General features: G+C 35.6%; 1 protein-coding gene across 1 annotated transcript; it reads left to right on the top strand.

Moving 5' to 3' along the window:
- The first annotated feature begins 10,934 nt into the window (after positions 1–10,934).
- LOC148124153 (keratin, type I cytoskeletal 19-like) lies at positions 10,935–20,983 on the top strand. The gene is made up of 8 exons (XM_087917492.1): positions 10,935–11,358; positions 14,316–14,398; positions 15,281–15,437; positions 16,456–16,617; positions 17,269–17,394; positions 18,136–18,356; positions 18,936–18,979; positions 19,466–20,983. Exons 1-8 carry the CDS (start codon positions 10,942–10,944, stop codon positions 19,561–19,563), a joined length of 1,308 nt encoding a protein of 435 aa, XP_087773618.1. The 5' UTR covers positions 10,935–10,941; the 3' UTR covers positions 19,564–20,983.
- Positions 20,984–21,515: the final 532 nt, after the last annotated feature.

Genomic DNA, 21,515 nt, shown 5'->3' with positions numbered 1-21,515 from the left:
CTAACCACCCACCAGTTCCACAGTAATGGTGATTTATAAAGTAGGGGACAAAACCCTTACCGCCCACCATGAAAACTGGAACGCCCACCAGTGAGCAGTAGAGACCAGGCTGACTACCACTGTTCTATAAGAAGTACCTTTTGCTATCAGCAATAAAACTACATTCCTACAACAGAATCCTTTACATATAAAGCTACATTATCTTCCTGCTGTTTTGCAGCTCCTTTAATCTCCAAGATCATACCTCTTAAAGAGAGAAAGAGAGGGAGGGAGGGATGGGCTGAATCTTGCTGGTGATGATGAAATGAAGAGGGTTGTATTCTGAAAGGGTGTTGGACAATTCCTATTATGGCTTTATGGCTTTTTCCTGATTTGGATCTTGAGTGATGGCTAATCCTATCATGTCCTGAGAGTGAAGGTCTTTTGTTTTGTAGATAAGCTGGTCTAGCCTTTTGTCTTGTAGATAGGTTGCCACCAAAATATCTGCGGGGGAGGGGGCGGGCAGGGAGCTGAAGTTCTTAGTTTATGTCTTTAGAAACATGTTTTTAGGAAAAATATAATATTCTTCCTTTTTAACATTTCCTAGAATATTTCATTCTTCTAGGAGAATGGTGGGTGCTAACATTCTACAATAGTATGATACTGGAATGATTAGGATACCTGCTTGTTTTTTTTAATACAATCTTCAAATATTTTTCACAAAATGAATTGAACATTTAGGTCATGACTTTTCCAATGCTATGGGGCAGGCAGTTCATATAAATTTTGAAGGGCCAAAAGATAATTTAAAAACTTAAAAGGTGGCTTCATCCAGATGAAAACTCCCTGCCCATGGTAGAATATGAAGAAAATCTGGATGATAACATGCATTATCCCTAGTTGTCTATGACAACTCTGACAATTGAACTCTGCTCAGCATGAGAGTTCTGCTTCCGGTTTCATAAGATGAAGCAGAGTTTTTGCAAATGGGACTATTTCTTTTTTTAATGAGAACACGTGAATTGCTATGGAGGATCGGACTTTGCTTCTTCCTGACCACAAGACATTTCAAGCTCCATTCTATCTTTGTCATCAGGGAAAGAGCCCCTCCCTCCCACGACCAAACTACATTCCCCTACACAATTCCACTTATTCCAATCTGAATCATCATCAGTCTTTATTATTAGTTTACTTTATTTAGTTTAGTTTACTTTATTGTCATTGCACCTTGTACAATTAAATCAAACACTATCTTCAGTGCAGATCAAGGCAAATATTGAATGTTTTACAATAATTCCTTTTAAAACTGTAAATTTCATGTAAAATTGGTAAGTTGAGAGAAAATAGATTTTAAACAAGTGTTTTTATGAGTAAAAGTAGAGTCCAATATTTATTTAGATGCTCATTGGAGATGAACATTGTTTTAATAAAAAAATAGAATTGGCAATTGAGTAAATACATGGCTTGGAGATTTCTCAATCATCTGTGCTTTGTAAAAAATAGGAAATATTTTATTATTACAAAAGCAGCCCGTTAATGGGATAGAGATAAAGTACAATTAAGTCAAGTTACTCCCATTTCATCTGGGAAATAGCCAATCTTCATTAGGAAATAAGATCTAAATCAATCTATCTATCTATCTATCTATCTATCTATCTATCTATCTATCTATCTATCTTCTATCTATCTATCTATCTATCTATCTATCTATCTATCTATCTATAAATCTGCCTCTGCCTGTTCATAACCTATCTCAGGTAGACTAGCAGATTCCAAGGATTGCAGTCTCCCAAAGAAAGCTGTCATAACAATGCCACCAACAATGGCACATTGAAAATGGCATATGAACACATTCCTAATGATTGGATCTTTGAACATTACCATTTAAAGACTAGATTCAGTACAGTACGATAAAGAGATTCCGAATGACCTTAAATAAAGATGCATTAGTAAAATAAGTGGAAAGACCTCACCTACTTTATCTTCCACTATTGTACCCTATTAATGTTTATTCATAAAGAAAAGAGATATTGCAGATGTCTTAACTTTCTTATCTAAGATATTGGACTATCAAATACACAAGCCAGTTACACCCACTTTCCAAAGCTTCCAGTGTTTGAACTTTCACCATAGATCCAAGAAAATTATTCCAATTCTTCTAAAGTCTAATGTAAGTAGTTTTTATGAACTAATGTTGTATTGAAATCTGCCTTAAAGTTTCTTAGAAATTGTCTTCTTGCTCCTTTCTATATTCTCTCCTTAATTTCATGGTTTTTGAAACATTTTTTCCAAGTTTTTCTTTTGCTCATTTCATTTCTCAAGGTTCTGGGAAGCAAAGAAGAAAATCAGCAATAAAATCATATGATTAATATTTAGTTCTGCTATTTGTTATTTATTTGTTTGTTTGGTTAGCTACCCGACTCCACTCTTAATTTTGCATGGCAGCAGAAAAAAAAAATCAATTAGAACTAGACTAAAATAAATATTATACAAAAAGAACCTCTGGAAAAGAAATACCAACATTGTCAAAACAAAGAAGGGGTCCCTCAAATCTTCTAACTCAAGGCTGTGGGAAGAGCATTTTTTAAGGACTCATATACATAGGAGATGACCCATGAATATTTGAGGAGACATTGTTCTAGAGCAGAGGTCACCAACCAGAGGCCTGTAGATCACTGGTGGTCCATGAGAAAATTTTGGTAGTCCACAGTGCACCTGAGTCTGCAACAGGAATGATACCAGCAGCGGATGGACTTATGCACATGGGGAGGGAGGGTAGCATTCAGGAGATCACGGCATCAGAGCCCTTCCTGGCCTGCAAGGGGGTGGCCCAGAGGGGCAGTGAGCGCTTTACAGCTCCTGAGGGGAGCGTCCCCCTCGCAACATCTTCACCTACGGGCATTACTGGCAGCTACTCGGCCTCCTCGATGTGCGGAGGCAGGAGGCAACACCAGTTCAGAGGTTCCTTTCCCCCCACTCCCTTGCAGGCCAGGGAACACCCAGAAAGGGCGATGATGCCATGATGTCCTGCATACTATCCTCCCTCCCAGTGCACATCAATCCATCTGCCGCTGGTATCCCCCCTCTTGCCCCACCTCCCCACCAGCCAGGGACGGGGGGGGGGCAGAGAGAGAGGTGAGAGAGGGAGAGAAAGAGAGATGAGAGATCCGAGTGTTTTGTTTTCTGTGGGAAATGGGTTCAAATGACTCTTTGAGTATTTAAGAAACAGGCAGCCAAGCTAAGTGCCTGAAGGACTCCATCCCATCAGTGGGAGTCCAGGCACTTCAGTGAGAGGCATGCTGGATTCATATTAGTGGTCCATAGGATTTAAAATTATGAACTTGGTGGTCCCTGAGGTCCAAAAGGTTGGAGACCCCTGTTCTAGAGGGTAGATACTACAATAGAAAAGGGCATACTTATTGGGTTCCATGAGATGACACTGTTTAATCCATGGGACCTGGAGCATGCCAATTCTACCCAATCATACATTATAGGCAGAATGTACCAAAGGAACATGAAAAATCAATAGTATTTGATTTATTTTACAAATAAAATAGTATTTGCATTTGCAAAAATTACTAGATTTTTTTGCTGAAAACATTGAACTGGTGAATGACTAATTTTGGAGGAGGGTGAGGAGGCTTTAACCACAACACACAGATGCTCAAGCACACTTTATCTGCTCCATGCACTTGAAGCTTTTTTTTCATTTCATCCCCCATCAATGTTTTAAATAAATTTAAGTCAACTTCTGTACGAGTTTCTTTTGTTTTGTTTTTTAAACAATTTTATTGGTTTTTTTAAAAACAAACAAAACAAACAAAGCATAAAAACATCAGCTCTCTTCCATACATATATACAAGCAGTGTGTCGGTTGGTTCATCAGTTTTGTGCATTCATTTCGTAGTCTCAATTACGGTTATATTACATAATAACTCATATTATCAATCCAAACTTATATATCCTCATATCATTATTAAAAAATCATTTGACTATGATTTTATTCATTCATACTTTATGAGATAACTATAGTTTAGGTAGTTTATTCTATAACAAATCATATAATCATACCAAATCTATCCTAAAAAACACTTTATAGATATGATGTCAAATAACAAAAGAAAAAGAAAAAACAAAGATATTCCTTATTATCTAACATTCTAAATATTCTATTATTGTATTTTATCATCCAACCATTGATAGAAAAGGTCCCAAATTTTATAAAATTGTTTATCCTCTTGCTCTCTAATTTCAAATGTCAATCTACTCATCTCAGCACATTCCAATATTTTCTTAATAATTTCTTCCTGCAATGGAATTTTCTCATTTTTTCAATTTTTAGCAAATACAATCCTAGCTGCTGTTAATACATTTACAATCAGATATTTCAAGTCTTTACTGTATGCATCTGGTAAGATTCCCAATAAAAAAAACTCCAGTTTCAAATCTATGTGTTTCTTTGTCATTTTTTCCAACCACATGCGGATTTTAGTCCAATATTTTCTAGCATCCTCACAGGTCCACCACATATGGTAGTATGAGCCAGGTATCTGATGACATTTCCAGCATTTTTCAGATTTATTCTTGAACATTCTTGCTATCCTTGTCGGGGTAAAATGCCACCTGTAAAACATCTTATACAGAAATTCTGTATGAGTTTTAAAGTAGTGTTTTTCCCTTTAAATGAGCAACATCCCATGCACAAACCCACTCATCATAAAGCACAATCAAATTTTTACAAACTACAATGATGTGTTTTCTTGCCTGGATGGGTGTGAGGTAATCTTGGAAAGTGCAATAGGACCTGCCTGCTATATTTTATTAGTGAGTTTACTAAGGGAGGGCTTCTTTGAATATTTTGAATCTTTTTTCCCCTGTGCTAATTTTTTTTTTTTTTTTTTTGCCTATGGAACTAGCTGCTAATTATTCATGAACTCTTTTCACACCTTTGGTTTGTTTATGGCTTACATTCTCTCCCCACAATCTCTCAGACCATGGCACGTAAAAGCTTTCCTGATTTCCATTGGTGGCTTTGGCAGGTGATTCACAGGGGATGGGAACAGCCTGGCACCTCTTGGCAAACATGGACTATCGCAGGCACACCCTTCTTCTCAGGTCTGGGACATTTTCCTCAGATAATATTCTTCCTTGCCTCCTCTCCTCATGTAGAAAGAGGAAGAGCTAGACCAACAGCTAGTTCAGTTGCACTTGGGCTTTCCATACCACAACCTATGAAACAGCTGTTTAATAGTCTAAGGACCTGCCCATTAAAGCAGGAGAGCAGCTCCCAGTTTACCATACACTATTCCCAGTTTGCCAAATGATTGAATGAACATTTATCAGCTGGGATCTGAAAGACTTGACTCTTTGGCTTTAATGAGCATCTCTACAGTGTGACAGGTCTCCTCTTTTGATGTAAATTGTAAAGCAGGGAAAAAGAGTTTGCCATCTTTCAAAACTTGATATCTCCCCAAGCGGATATCGCTATCCTGACTGGCAGATTATTTCATTCTAGCAAGTGGCATTCAGAACACAAATGGACAATAAAGCCAGAAAGTTTCACCACTCATTTTACTCAATACACTCTGCATATTCAGAATCCAGACAGCATCATTCAGCTACAAGCCAAAAAAGAAGCAATGCTTAAAGATACAGATTGGCAATAATAATCACAAATTTGCTGCAAGTAAAATCTGAAGACAGCACTTTAGTTCAGAATGGGGAAAGACCTTGTCTCCTACATAAAACAGATCAGTCTCCACAAGATGCCACTGCTTGATATATGATAATTGTAAATCCTCATTGAAAGTATATTTTGGTTCCTCTTTAAATCCAGTACAGTGGAACCTTGGATCATGACCGTAATCCATTCCAGGACTACGGTCGCAACCCGATTTGGTCGTGACCAGAAGCCTGTTTGCACATGTGCGGACCAAAAAATATGATGCTGAAGAGGAAATCACCACAGCTATTTTCAGGCTTGCTTGGTCTTCACCTGAAGATCTGTTCGGGACAGAAGCAAAGCTGTTCCGAAAATTCTGGTCATCACCCAAGCGTTCGCAACCCAAGGTTCCACTGTACTTAGCAAAGGCATGCAAATACAATCTCCCACTCTCTTCAGTGTTAATTAAACTAACAGTAACAAGTCAAAAGATCAATAATTAAAATTTAATGAGAATGTGTATGTATATGTGCCTTCTAATCTTGATTTCTGATGACCACCTGAATAAGTACAAGTATTCCTCAACTTACGACCACAGTTGAGCCCAATATTTTGCTAAGTGAGATACTTGTTAAATGAGTTTTGCTCCATTTTACAAATTTTTTCCCCACAGTTGCTAATTGAATCACTCCAGTTGTTAACTTAGTAACACAGTTGTTAAATGAATCTGGCTTTCCCATTGACTTTGCTTGTCAGAAAGTCTCAAAAGGTGATCTCATAACCCCAAGACAATGCAACCGTCATAAATATGATTCAGTTACCATGTCTCTAAATTTTGATCACATGAACATGGGGAACAGTCATATATCACTGTCATAAGTTTTTTCAGCACCATTATAATTTTGAAGAGTCTCTAAATGAACTATTGTAATCAAGGACTACCTTTAGAAGGGATGAAATCCAACTTCTTCTCTCCAGATAATATTTCACATTTTCTCTTCAGCAATTTTTAAGTGTGGATTTCAGTGCCTAGAATTCCTCAGCCAGGATGTTTTAAGATATGTGGACAACTTGGCAGATCGGGAAATTTGAGAATTGAAGTTCATACCTCTTAAAGTTACTGAGGTTGAGAAATACTGCCCTAGAATAGTGAGAGAGGGAAGTGAGTGGTCCTTGGTGCTATCTGAGCTTGCTTGTTTTGTTACCCTAACTAAGTAATGTTATCAGTGCTAGCAAGGAGTGCTCGGAAAGGGAAGTGAAAATAACAGGCAGACTAGCAAGATTCTGTTACTATAACCCATGTCAAAAAAGTATAGTTCTAGCCTTCCTACGAGTCAGTTTCCTGGTCTGGCCTAATTTATACAATGGGCAATCCATCTCAAAAAAAAAAAAAAAAAGCGTTACAGAGGTCAGAAAGGAAAGCAAAGAAAGGGAGTGTTTAACAATAGTAATATTGTTAAAACTCCTGGCAATGGGCAGAGTCATACTGCATTCTAAACCATGATTTAAACAATTGCATCTAAAAGCAATTTTTCAATACAACAGGAACTCCCTGATTTTCACTAATTCCTCTTTATCCAACTGCAATTTTTCTGGGAATTGAAGAGGGTTTTTTTTTGAAAATTTTACTAATTTTTAAAAACAAACATAAACAAACAAAACATAGAACATAAAAACATAAAACATCTTTTTTGAAAGCAGCACGATCCCAGCTTACATCTCTTTTATATACCATTCCATATCTTATTACCATTCTACATTTTCTATATATTCTATATATATTCTATATATTCTATATTCTCTCCTCTTTTAACTTTCTTAATTTTATTTTATTTATTTCATCTCAATTCAAATCATTGTACTTATATTCTTTGTCTGTCCTGTTTTAGACATCTATTTTCTTTTCTCATTAAACAAAATTTCTCCTGTAATCACTGATTGGAGTATGACGCCTTTATATCTTTCCCCTAAAATTATAACACTTAATATAATACATAACTTCCGTTTGGATTCTGCCTGGTACATTCTAAAACTACACACTGCATTTTAAAAAAAGAAAAAATTATAAATATATAATATAATTAAAGCAACAATCCATACCAATACAATTCTATCATTAATATTAATATTCATTTAAATCTTAAACATTTTACACATTACTTTTCAAATAAATATCATACTTCTATGGGAACACTTACAGACTCCATAGTTACTTTCCCCCCACTTCACTTATATTTTATAAAACACTGAGTAGTTAAAATGTTCCCATTCCTTCCTAATTCAATTATCTCATTTATTTCATTTCATTTACTTTGTTCATAAAAGTTTCACTGAATTATACTGACTATTTTAACCCACTTTTCAATTCATGTTGTTTCCAATTTTCTAACATTATTTCTAATACAAATATAACAATACAATCTTACGTACCTTTACAGAATCCCTTTTTCAGTTAAATTTTCACCCATTATCTCTGAATAAGTCCTGTTTCTTTACGTCTTGCTCCAAACCTTTGTAACTTCTCTTCCCTTCCTTCTTCCCTTTCTTCTTCTCTCTCCCCTCTTTACCCCCTTGTCCCTCCACCTCCATTTCCCTCTTCTGTATTCCCCTTTTCTGCTGCTTTCCAATATCATATCCACTTTTTACATTATTTTTCCCTTTTTTGGCTGTTTTTTTAAGTCTTAAATTCTCCATTCTCTTTCTCCCCTTTCCCCTTTCTTCCCCAGATAGAGTTACTTGTTCATTAAATATGGCTTCTTCTTTATCCCACTCTTCTAGTTGTGCAGTCTTTTCTTGTTGTTTCTCATAGGTGCAGATCGCCATTTCTAAGAATTGAAAAATGGAGCCAAAGGAGCCCTTCCTCTTGTGCCTCTTCTTTATATTTTTTAAATTCCATTTTCAGTTCATCCAGAAGTGATGCCATTGTAGAATTTTTTAAACAACCACCCAATTGTTTTTAGTCATTCAAATATAATTTCCAAAAATTCCAATGTCACCAAGCAGTCCAAATACACACAAGCTGTTTCTTTTAACACTTTCTTCTTTTTTCACTTTCTCTTTCTGGGGTTACTATTTAGTTGCAAAGTTCCAGTTATATGTATCTTTTAGAAGTCTTATTAAGATTTAACTTTTGATTCTTTTGAGTTCCAGGTAGACTCCTCCTTCCAAATTCTGCCCTTATTCTTTTCCTCTCCCTTCCCACTTATAACAAAAAAAAAAAGAATTTTTTTTAGTGTTCAGAAATCTTTCTTGTCCCCTTGGCATTTAATTATATTTCCAGTTTAGTTACCTATTGGTGCCAAAGCGGATTTTTCTGATTTCTCATTCAGCTCTCTTCGCTATCAATGTAAGGAAGGAGAGTGAAGAAAAAAAAACCTTTCCCTTTTCACTTTCATTCGCTGCTTCCGACTCTTTTTTGGGAGCAATGTATCTTTTATAAAATTTAAATTCCAGGATACCTTAGTTGTTGCTTTTTATCCCAGTCAGCCAAAACTTTCACTTCTTAACTTCCTCCTGTACGTTCTTTTCTGGTTGAGTGCTTCTTTGAGGCGGCCATTTCTGACTGCCGCTCTTACCGCCTTCAGGAAAGGGAATTTGGCCAGCTGAGGAGGAGAGGTGTGGCTCTCCTCGACCCTGCTGGTGCTCCCCCATCTTCACCACCTCTATAGGGTGGCTTAGCCCTGAAGCCAGCTGGCTCGGGGTGCTCTAGCGGCGAGCCCAGGCAAAAACTGCGCACAATCGCAGATTCCTGCCTGCCACTGAAGCCCTGCAAACCAGAAGTCCCCCAGAATTGAAGATTTTTATGGAACAATGTAGATGTTACAACAAGCAGGGACTAACGTTATGGAGAGGGAAAAACTGTTATGGATACTAACCACAGAATTTAACATTGTCAAGTGGATTAAATATTTATTTTTACTTATTGTTATATTTATTATTAAATGTGTTTGCGGCCATCTCATCTTGGGGCTTGTCTGGGCAGCTTACAACAGCAGAACGTAAAATTATAAGAAATGTAAAATTAGCAAAACAAGGAAAACAATAAAAATAAATAATGAAAGTACAGCAATATGAATTAAAAGATGGGTGGGAGAAAGGATGCACAAGGGGGGCAGATGGGGTCAGCTATTAGTCTAATATCCACCTCTAGTGTGGTATTTCCTCCATTAGGTCCCTCCCCAGGCCACTCGGCAGAGCCAGATTTTCGGGCTTTTATGAAAGGATAGGAGGGGGTGGCAGATCTCACCCAGGGACAGGATTAGGGTTTAAATTAAACTAAACATAGTTTAGCAGTAGCTTGAGGTCGTTCAAGAGATGGGTCTGAATTCTCCCCCCATTTTGGCATTAGGAGGATCTTTTTTAAAAAAAGTAAATCTTCATCACATTTTAGCAGAGGGATTGATAAGGATGAGGGCCAGAGAAAAAGGACTTTGTGCAAGATGCAGGCCACAATTCCTCTACTGGCTGAGATTTAAGCTTAGTGTTCTTTGAGGGTTCTCCTCCCTCATTTCACTATGATTTTGTGAAATGGAACTATTTTCTGAACAGAAATGTTCCAGCCAAAAATGCTTTTTAAATATTTTCTAAGATCTGGATGAAATTTATATTAGTTACCATATTAACTTATTCTTGTTCATTTTTCCTATATATAGTAAGTACAAATGCTCATGAGAATTAGATTGGTAATACTGGACCAATATGGATTAATCATGGCGCTATTCAATAATCCACAAATTTGTATCCTCATGGAAAATGTATTTTGCCCAACTTATATTACTTCTACTTACTATTACTTCCACAAAGATGGATTTACTACTACAGAAGATTCAGTACTTCTACTCCTAGGGAGGTTATGTGAAAATTAATGTTGGAGCAAGAATTCAATGCAAGAATTCAAGGCAAATTTTATTTAAATAGAGATATGAGTATAAACTTTAGCCTTTTTTATTGACATTTTCCTTAGTTAGTTTTGAGGGCGAGGTCTCATTACACAAATTATGGCTGAAGGTTGAAGTGACAAATACTGTATAGTGAAACAATCATAAAGAAATACTAATCTTTTCTGGACTTTGGATTGAAGCACAAAGACTGATTAAATGTCTGTTTTACTACCAAGCCATAGGAGAGAATAAAATAGTGCCAATTTCCCCATAATTGTTATCAAAAAAGGCGGAGTTCAGCCATGTCAACCCTCCTTTTTACATCCAAATAAAAAGGTCCAAAACTGCCCTATGCAGCATTTTATCCTGTAAGAGTGCTTTAGATATTTTGTTTTTTAGACACGTATATACACACTCCCAATGGCTCGATCTGGCAGTGTCAATTTAAAAAATGTCTTCTTCGAAAGTGGTGGATCATCTGTTCATGGTTCCATCTATAGAATGTCATCCATAAAAAAAACCCGAACACCCAGTGTCCATGGAGGAGCAGGTGGCTCTGGCACCCGAATTTCATTTGGCAGTAACTATAGCAATACCTTTGGCAGTAATTTGCTACGCAGCACTTCCATAAATGAACTGCTGCTTACAAGCAATGAAAAAACTACCATGCAGAATCTGAATGACCGTTTGGCTGCCTACCTGGAAAAAGTACACTCCTTAGAAACTTCAAACTCGGTTTTGGAAAAGCAGATCCGGGAGTGGTGTGAACAGACTTCCCCTATTGCTAAGCAAGACTATAATTCCTTCTTTAAAGTAATTGAAGAACTTCAAGATAAGGTAAGATTTTGTTTCTGAACAGTTTACTGCATGAGACAGTTAAGAATAGACAATGTATTGTTTCTGAAGGCAAGTTATGTTGAAGGATATGTCACAGTTATGTCATTAATCAAATCATTGTCTTCTAACAATAATATTGCAGAATGTTTATGGAGGTATTATAAGTGCCTTTCTGTAATTGAATATCGTAGGTTGTCAGATGTGTACCAATTGTGCAGTAAAAAGAAAAAAAGTGGGGGAGAGGCTCTGACACACTAATTGTTGTATATCTAGTCATTCTAGGGCTAACCTAGTCCTGGCAAGTATCAGACTTTTCATTTTCTAATTATCTGACATTACGGCCCTCTCACAGTCTTTTCAAAGATGGTGAGCTATTGAGAGGTGGGTGAGGATATTCACCAGGTTAGCAACCATTCTGTTCTGGGTTGCTATCTATCAACCTTGATCAGAAATGCGTTATGTGTAAGATTTTTAATTAATTCGTTACAACTCTCTTGTAACCATTCTGCAACTATTCTAATCTCATTAATGATATTATATTCAAATTATCATCATTTTAGCCATTGTCTATAGACTGCAGGATGAAGGCCCCTTCCACATGTTTTCAAGCAATACAGTCCTGAGCTTTCTTTTGCCAATAGGGCCTGCAATACTTGCTGATGTCATAGATTCATCTTGTTTTAGGTCTCTTTCATGGATGCTTCTTATAAAGGGGGATCTATTCTATGGCTGCCTTGGTCCAGCTGCCATTGGTTCTTCTTGATATGTGACCAGCCCATTTCCATTTCAATTCCTTTACTCTCTTGATGTTAACTTATATTTTTATTTGTTCTCTAATCCATGTGCAGGTTTTTCTATCTTATCTTGTAATGCCGAGCATGCATCTTTCCTTGGCTCTTTGCGCCACTCATAGCTTTGTTTCAATTGCGAGGTTAATGCCCATGTTTCACTATTTTAGAGCAAGCAGCATACTGGCAGAAAACATTTCTCTTCAGGCATAGGAGAAGATTGTTCCTGAAAATTATGCTTAGTTTGCCAAATGCCTGCCAACCACATTTAACACACCATTCAATTTATTGTATCATCTTCCATTGAGATCCGTTGGCCAAGGTATATGTAGTGATCTATTACATCTAGTTCTTCTCTAGATATAAAACAAAATCTTTGGTTAATAAACATAACCTGGCTCTTTTTCACGTTTATTGTTAAGTCAAATGGTTCTCTTACTTTGGCAGCCCTTGCATCTTTGTATCTCTTAGTAAATATATTGTATGTTTTCTGGGTGGTACCATTTACTCAAGTAGTGGGAGAAGTCGTCTATATGTTACTACGGTTTCTATCACTATTTGGAAAAATTAACTGAAATAAAAATCTGATTCGATCTTTAGCATATACAATCCTGCACTACTTTCAGCAAGGAATTCCTGTGAAGGTGTTAACAAATGGAAAGTCAAATTTATTTTAAATCTGCAGTTTAGTCATCTAGCTCAATAGATGTTTGACACGAGAAAGAGGTAGTGGAGTAGAATAGACATGCTGGTTCAGTAGAAAAGCTTTTTAAAAGCTACAGAAAAGATATATTGCCAGAAAACAGGACAGGCAAAGCTGATGCTTAAGCTGGGAGGTACCATCACCTCTGTCTCATCTTTAGACTTTGTATCTTTTTGTTAGATTCTCCTACTTTATATAAATATTTTGTATGGGTTACAAACTGCTTTGAGATTTAACAGTATGCAAATGCTTATGCTTGCAACTGATGAATGGATGTTCCATTCCCAGAAATGGTCCATGATATTTTACCTACACAAGGATGGCTAGATAGGGAATAACAAGTGCTGCATACTATTATAAATTTCCCAATTTCTGATTTATAACAATGGTGCAATGTACACATTAGACCAGTGGCCCCCAACCTTTTTTGTGCCACAACCCGGTACCGGCATCACAAAATGATCCGCGGCCCGGTACCAGCATCAGCATGCGTGGCAAGGCGAGCCAAGCGACTGGCCAGCCAGCCGTCCCCCGCTTTTCCCTGCCACCTTCAATTCCTCTTTTGTACCTTTGTCGAAGGGCTTCGGGACAGCTTTGGGACGGTCGCTCGGCTCGCCTTGCCTTGGGTGCTGAAAGAATCCTTGCGCCTTAGTTTTGTTCGAAGCCGCCCCCCCCTTCGATGAAACTAAGGCACGAGGATTCCTTCAGAACCCAAACGCCGCTTTTCCAACCAGAAAAGCTCACCAGAAGCACTTTCTCATCAAAACAAGATGGCGGCGTCCAGCAAACCGGCGGCTCAGTAGAATATGTTCCACGGTCCGGGGCCCGGTGGTTGGGGACCCCTGCATTAGATATTTTAATCAAAGTGGAATGGATTGTATATAGGAGGGCATTACAATCTAATTTAAGAAATATTTTTCATTGACTGTAAAATATGTGGGTACTACCAAAAGCTTTGTTTCATTGATGACTTTTATTTTACATATAAATATATGGGATATTATATTGGGCTTTAGGACCACTGAAAGAATAGAATGAGGTAGATGACTTCACATAAATGCTGGACAACCTTTTATTTCAGATGCTGCAGTTCTCAGGACCTGTCCTATATTTAAGTACTACAGTATTTAGCATTTACACCAGCAACAAATAGTGCTAGCTTTGTATCTCTTAAGCTAAATTATTGCATTACCCATGTATATGTAATTAACAATCAGGCTATTAATTCATTTGAAAGGGAACGATATTTAAGGACACTTCCACATGTGAGTGTCCAAATACTCAAACTGAAAAGGAAGCTGCTAACTTTACATAAAGCTTGAAATCCAGCTGAAAAAGTAGTTTTGTTGAATATTTACAGTATTCAAGGTTTTTTTTTTGAAGTATTTAACTTCTAGTTAATTATTCTAAGTACTGAAATCAAAAGAATAAGGCTTTGCTTTTTGTTATATTTTATTCTTTCTCAGATTACCAAAGCCCGAATAGATAACACCAGGATCATATTGCAAATTGACAATTCCAAGTTGGCTGCTGATGATTTCAGAGTAAAGTATGTATTTTAAAAACACTATAGAAAGCAATCAACATCTTCAGCAAGATTTAATTAACAAATATTTTCAAAAAGGCATGGAAGCTATATTTAATATAAATAACTTTAAACAGTGTACCACTGAAAGAATGATGAATTTTAATCGTAGCGAACTATGTGAACTATGTTGATATACCAGTACTATTTCTTCTTAGCCCAACAACAACCTGTGAATTTTAATGTGTACAATCTGCTGAATATCACTGCCAATGTTGGTAGTAGGATAATAAGATGACCAACAGGAAGACAAGATTATTTTAAAAAAACAGCTTATTCTTTTTCAAATCAAAATCATGTCCTCCTGGTACAACTTAAAAATAAAGGTAGTTTTGCAAGGTTTGCTATTTCTGCCCCAAAAAATAGCTTTTGGAAAGAACTAAAAAGCATTCAAAACTGAATTCACACTGGAATAAAGCTATCTTGCAACAGATTGTAATTACACCATAAGTAGAATGTATACAAGGTTGATCAACAATATCAAAATGGTAGGTGTGAGTAGGCGATTGTTGTTAAAAGGAATAGAGATTTAACCACCTAGTCACACTCACCATTTTAATGTTATTGACTACTGTTGCTGATGAAGCCCATGGCTAAAACTTAGTAACTATTCCAACAATGTATTTTGTGATGGCTTAATACTTACAAAATGATTACAAGTCTTGTACAAATAATTTCTGTTTAGAAAGTGGCAATTGTTTGGGAGGATCTGCTCCAAAGACATCATTGAAACCAAACTATTATTAGGAAGCCAGTCATATGTAAAAATAAAATGGAACTGGTAGAGAAATTGATTATTTTGCAATAATCCTGACTTGTTATACATTTTTTTCTAAAAATAAATAGATATGAAACTGAGTTGAGCCTGCGACTAAATGTGGAAAATGACATCACAGGTTTACAGGGACTAACTGATGAGCTCACACTAGTTAGGGCTGATTTGGAACACCAAATTGAAAGTCTGAAAGAAGAACTGGCTTACCTCAAGAAACAACATGAGGAGGTAAGGAAACATCACCAATTGAATCAAAGGCTTATGAATGTTCCTCCTATAGTTTGTTATTCAAACTATTGATCTATAGAAGCTACAGATGTTTGTGTTTTTACACACATGGTAGAACTAAGCAAGGAAAACATACACACAAAAAGAGAGAGAGAATTGTGTTAGTCAGAATCACCATAGAACATCACTTCCTGCAGGAGGACTTTCAGATCTGACTGCAGAAATCCAGATAACTAAATCAAGATGACAACAGAAGGATATAAATATTCTACTTCTTTGCTATGAGCTAGTTATTATCTGCATTTTTGCAGCCCAGATTAGTCTAATATATTAGGCTATATAGTCCAGTGAATGAAGAAGTGAAGTAGATTATATGCCCTAGTGAATGAAGAAGGGTTATTGAACTGATAGCTTTTTATAGGCCACAGACAGAAAAAAATATTGAAAGAAACAAGAGTATTTAGCCATCAAAAATGATATTGTCTCACAATACTGTATTGTCTATACAGTCTACAGTATTATTTTGATTTTCTTCAGCTAGATGTTCATGGACTAATGAACTAACTTTAGATTTCAAAGCCTTGCCTCATGGTTCTTTTCGTGGTTCTTTATCCCGGACTGGACATCTCTTCAAATAAAACATATTCAGGATTGAAAGCCTTTCCAAAATTTTCATCTTTCCAGCTAGCATGAGCAGTGACCCATGATGGAGACGTTAAAGTTCCTGGAAATCAACAAGTTCTGTAATTTGCTTTAGATCTGCAATTCAATTACATTGCCTCTAATTCTTCTTTGTAATTTCATCATTTCTTTTAAACTGGCTATTGAGATTTAGAAAGAATCTAAGATCTATTTCAATCCCAGTTTCTTCAGGAATTCTATGTGATGGCGGATAGCTACTTTGCTAATAGACCAAATTTATAGCTCAAAATACTTTAATGGAATATAGAAAACTGATCAGAATACGTTTTTTGAATTGATCATAGATTTAGTTAATAATTTTTGTAAACAATTATAGGAAACAGCAAGACTACGCGGACAGCTGAGTGGGAATGTTTCTGTGGAGATAGATGCTGCTCCAGGCATTGATATGGCCCAAGTGATGGAAAACATGCGCCAGCAATATGAAATCCTTGCTGAAAAGAACCGTCAAGAAGCTAAGGATCGGTTTGATAAATTGGTGATGCTTGTTATTATATTTAATACTTTACAAACTACAGAAACTTTATTGTAGTTTTGTTTGTGTTTCTTTCTACAACTCCTCTGTGAAACAAGCCATTAATTGTTCACAAACTGGAAATTCAAGGTAAATTTCCCCAAAGCCTTATTAAGCACATGGCCCCACATAGAAAAATGCAGACCAGCTTCTTTATTTGAATCAACACACTTGAAATTCAGAAACTTTCTTTTTAATTTATAGGTCATTTTTCTTCAGATTTAAGGAATGGATGGAAGAGGAAAAGTATTCCTGTGATCATAGTATTTGTTTGCATCCATAGCTATATTTTAGAATGAGGTTAGAATGATGATGTTGGAAGTAAAGACATTTGAAATACTGAGTTTTGTGAATTCTGATATAAACTAACCTCATCTAACTCTAAAATAGCCCTTTTCAGTTCTTATAATCAAGTAGTAGTAGCAGCTGCAGTATTTATTATTTTTGTATTCCCTTAACTGTGCAGATATTAATAAGATACACTTAGGATATATATCAAGTGAAATATTTTAAATCTCTAATTAATCCTCTTAAACCTCTACCCTGTATTACAGCATTATTTGCCTTGTATTCACTGGATATTTTAAATTTATTTATTTATTTTTTGCACTTCAGATTGAACAATTGAATGTGGAAGTTACCACAACTACCCATCAACTTGAAACACACAGAAGTGAGATTACAGAACGGAGGAATATACTCCAAAGTCTGGAGATTGAACTCCAATCTCAATTGAGCTGGGTAAAGTCTGATAATTAAAGTATATAAGGTTGCTGATCCTTTTGTTGGAGATTACTTCTGTATTTATTTATTTTTTAAAAATTCTCCCAGCTATTTAATTGTAATTTTTATATTTACACAGTGGCAACTTTTAGACAGCATAGAACCATTAGAAAATCCATAAATTTTGCCCCCCTTATATTAAAAATGTATTTGATTCAGTACATAATAATGTAGGGCCCAACATTTGATTCATTACATAATAATGTAGGGCCCACCACGCTAGTTTCCTACAATGGTAGATTCATCAGTGTTGACTTCATTTGAAATTGCTTGGTAAAACAACAAGCAAGTTGAAACTATTATTATTCAGAAATAGTTTAAGAGAAACAGGGATTATATACTAAATAATATGTGATGAGGGAGGGATAGGAAGAGAGATGGGCAATTAAAAAGTATGAAATATAAATAAACAAACAAACAAATAAATTCAACCAGGTTTAGCTATATACTGATTTTAGTAAGATTTTAAAAAGCCCATGAGACTGAGGTAATTCTTCTTGTGTTGATCAAAGAAACAGAGTCCCACACTTTCATCAAAACTAATAGCATTGTTAAATCTATCATGATCACAAATAGTTGCTAAGCAGGTGGGGAGAAGAAAATCCTAATCAAATTGACACCTTTCAGTCATTCATTCAGAAGCCAAATTCCAGCTAGTGCCAGTACTTGTCCAACCATGCATTCATTATATTCCTCTAGAAAACTGAACGAGAGAATGCAGTGGCAGAAATTGAAGCTCATTACAGAACTATATTGACTCAAATTCAAATAGCCATTGGAAACATTGAGGCCCAACTAATGCAGCTGCGGAGTGACATGGAGCAACAGAGTGCTGAATACAACATCCTCTTGGACATTAAAGTCAAGCTAGAAGCAGAGATTGCTACTTATCGCCGTCTCCTGGAAGGGGAGAATTGGAGGTAAATAATTCAGATTAGAGAAATTTAGTTCTGAAAGTTAGCAGAAAGTCATTACCTAGGAAAAGGATTTTAAAAACAAAATGGGTAAAACTGATTTCTAACAAGATGCTCCAAAGATGTTTAAGATGGCCAGTTACAAACCAATATAAAATTTGCAAAAAAATGATGCTAGGTAATTTTGGGGGAGTCACAAAAAATTGGGGTCGCAGAAAAAAATTCATATAGCTCATCCCAAGAGCAATATTGTATATTTTGATTTGTTCAACGACATTTACTCTGTCCAAAGTCCTAGGCCAGTATTTCTCAACTGTGGAATTCTGAGAGTTGAAGTCCATGTATCTTCAAGTTACCAAGGTTGAGAAACTGTCCTGGGCAAATGGAAATGAAGAACTAGGACCTAATAAACCCATTTTAATTCCTTTAAATGGCCATTGCTGAATTGATGCCCACTTGAGCTGTGCTTTAATCCTCAGACATTCTGGGAGCTGTAATCCAAGATATGTGAACAGCATCAGGTTTGTAAAGGCTACTTTAAAATGAAACCAGGAGACTGACAATATATATTGTTTTTTTAAACAGAACGATTGCTTCAGATTTAGAGACAAGCAAAGAGGTTGAAAAAGGTAAGGGTATGTTCCCAACGCTGCTTTCCCCATTGAAGGGTTCACCACATTTGTGTTTTTTTCCCCATTGGAGGAACTATTTCACTGGAAAGAATAATACTCTTTTGTGGTGTTCCTGATCTCTGAAAAAAAAATGTAGCATAAAGCCTAAACTAATATCATACCAGGAATAAATATATACCAAGAATAAAATATATTAAATAAAATATGATAAAATAAATATAATAAAAAATATAATAAAATAAAAGATATTTATAGGTCTATATAAATTTAATACATTTATATTTGTATCTGTATTTAGCCATGGAGCTTGTTGTTCCAGAGGCTCAGCTTTCATTTCCATTATATTCCAATCATAAGATGAAATGACATTAACAGAAATCTTCCAAAGGACAAGTTTAAAAAAAATGTACTACATTACTCATATCAGCACTGACTCATATTATTGCTTGTTGAATGACTTAATTTTTCCACCATTATTTCCAGAAAAGATTAAAACTCTGAGGATCAAGACTGTGGTTGAAGAGATGGTGGATGGAAAAGTAGTATCCTCCCAAGTTAATGAGAGAGAAGAGAAGATGTAGAATCAACCATGAAATAAATGGCATGTAATGTCTGTAATGACAAAAAGAAAAAAAAATGATTTCAAAAATTGTCTTCCTGAAAGAGAAGAAAATGCTTTGCTTTCACTTTAAAATTATCATCTTCAATCCACTATACTCCTAATTTCTACCATGTGGACGGCAAAAAAGGTTGATTTAAAAAGAGAAATCTAACTTTAAAAGAATGATTTAAATCATGTTATTTATACACATTTTCTTATTTTCTACTTTAAAAGAACAGAAAGCTCTTTGTTACTTCATTGGTTGCATAACTGGGCACTTGGGTTAAAACCATTTGACTCACTGAATGATTTCTTCAATGTTTCCCTTGTAGCAAGAGATAGGCGGAAGTTTGGGTCCAGGGAACTGCCCCAGATTTTGGGCAAACCCTCTCAGTTGTGCCTTTGGGCATGCCTGTCACACACAGCACTTAGCCATACATCCAACCCATGTCACTCCACACACATTGCTTCTTCCTGTAGACATGTACACTCCTTAATTTTAAAAAATAAGCATGACAAAAGAGAAGTCATAACATTTTCTTCCCAGCAAATAAATAGTTTACTAATACTGTATTCTTACTGCTCTAAATTCATTAGGGGGTGGGGCGGTAAGGCTGGTTTCATAGGGAACATGAAAGAATTCACCTCACTATTCAAAAACAGCTTCTGAGATGCGGGCAATCCATGAACTGCAAATGGACCAGTCCTGTATGAGAAAAAATATGGGTTGATTGGTAGTGGAATAAATCACTCATGATTTATGTTTTCTTTATTTTGATGGAAATTTAGTGAAACTAATTGAAAGTTTTAATCTTCAAATTCAGATTTATTAATCAAAATAAGTTGCAGCATAAAATTGGTTCCAACCCAATTGCTTCATCAGTCATTTAATTTAAAATTGGTATACCTAAATCCTTAGTACTAAATAGAGATGGGTGTTATACACCTGGGCCTTAGATTGTGGATTCTATCTTAATGTTAAATAAGAGGGAAAAAAGGACTATTTTAAATACATAATTCTATCTTTTTCTGTAGATGATGTAGCTTTAAAAGCTTTTTGTTTGACCCTCTCTTCTTCCTACAACATATGGTATTAAATTCTACAACCAAATATATATATACATCAAAGTAGAATGATTATATCTGATTTTTTTAAAAATATGTAAATTGGAGAAACATACATTTATTTCATTAACAAATTACAAGTCTGGTTACTTTGTGGGGACACAGGAGATATGTGCATAAAAATGTTAGGTCAATAAATATGTTGGAAATTAATAAACAGGGCTGTTGTTTAGATAGAGAAGAAATTATGAATTACAAAAAGCACAGTTTGCAAACATGATCTGTAGAAATCTTCTTACTTTTTAATTAAATGTTATACATGGTGGAATCTTAAGATATTGACTTGACTTACTGGCTACATACTGACTGGTTTAATAGAGCATGTTATGTTTGACCTGATATTTATCTAAATTCTTATCCATAACCTACTTTAGTCAAAGAAATAGAAGAAGGACGAACTTGGGGGGAAATGATCATATAATTCAGGAGTACTTTTAGAGAAATTGCATGGTTGCTAAGAGTCAATATCAATTTGATAGCACACAATCAAAGTTGAATTTCCTAAAATACATTTTATACTTTTGAAAATGAATTTTAATAAATAAACGTATTGCTCTGATAAATTTATTATCTGCAATGATAAGCAGAAAAGCTAACGGAAAAAGATGCTTAAAATGTGTGAGAGTTCATTAAAAAATAGATATTAAAAACGCAAATACAAATAATTCCAGTGAGGAAAAATGGAGGGAGAAAAAAGCAGGTACATAAAAAAGTGAAATTTATTAAAAAAATTAAAAGTGAAAAGGGCACAGATAAAATATGGGAAAAGAGATGATCACAGAGAAAAGCTAGTTGGAGAAGTAAGGA

Source organism: Pseudonaja textilis, chromosome Z (assembly GCF_049901715.1).
Source record: "Pseudonaja textilis isolate UNSWEBS1 chromosome Z, rPseTex1.2, whole genome shotgun sequence".
Taxonomy (NCBI): Eukaryota; Metazoa; Chordata; class Lepidosauria; order Squamata; family Elapidae; genus Pseudonaja; species Pseudonaja textilis.
The sequence above is the reverse complement of the archived record's forward strand: the minus strand, read 5'-3'. Positions and strand labels throughout refer to the sequence as shown.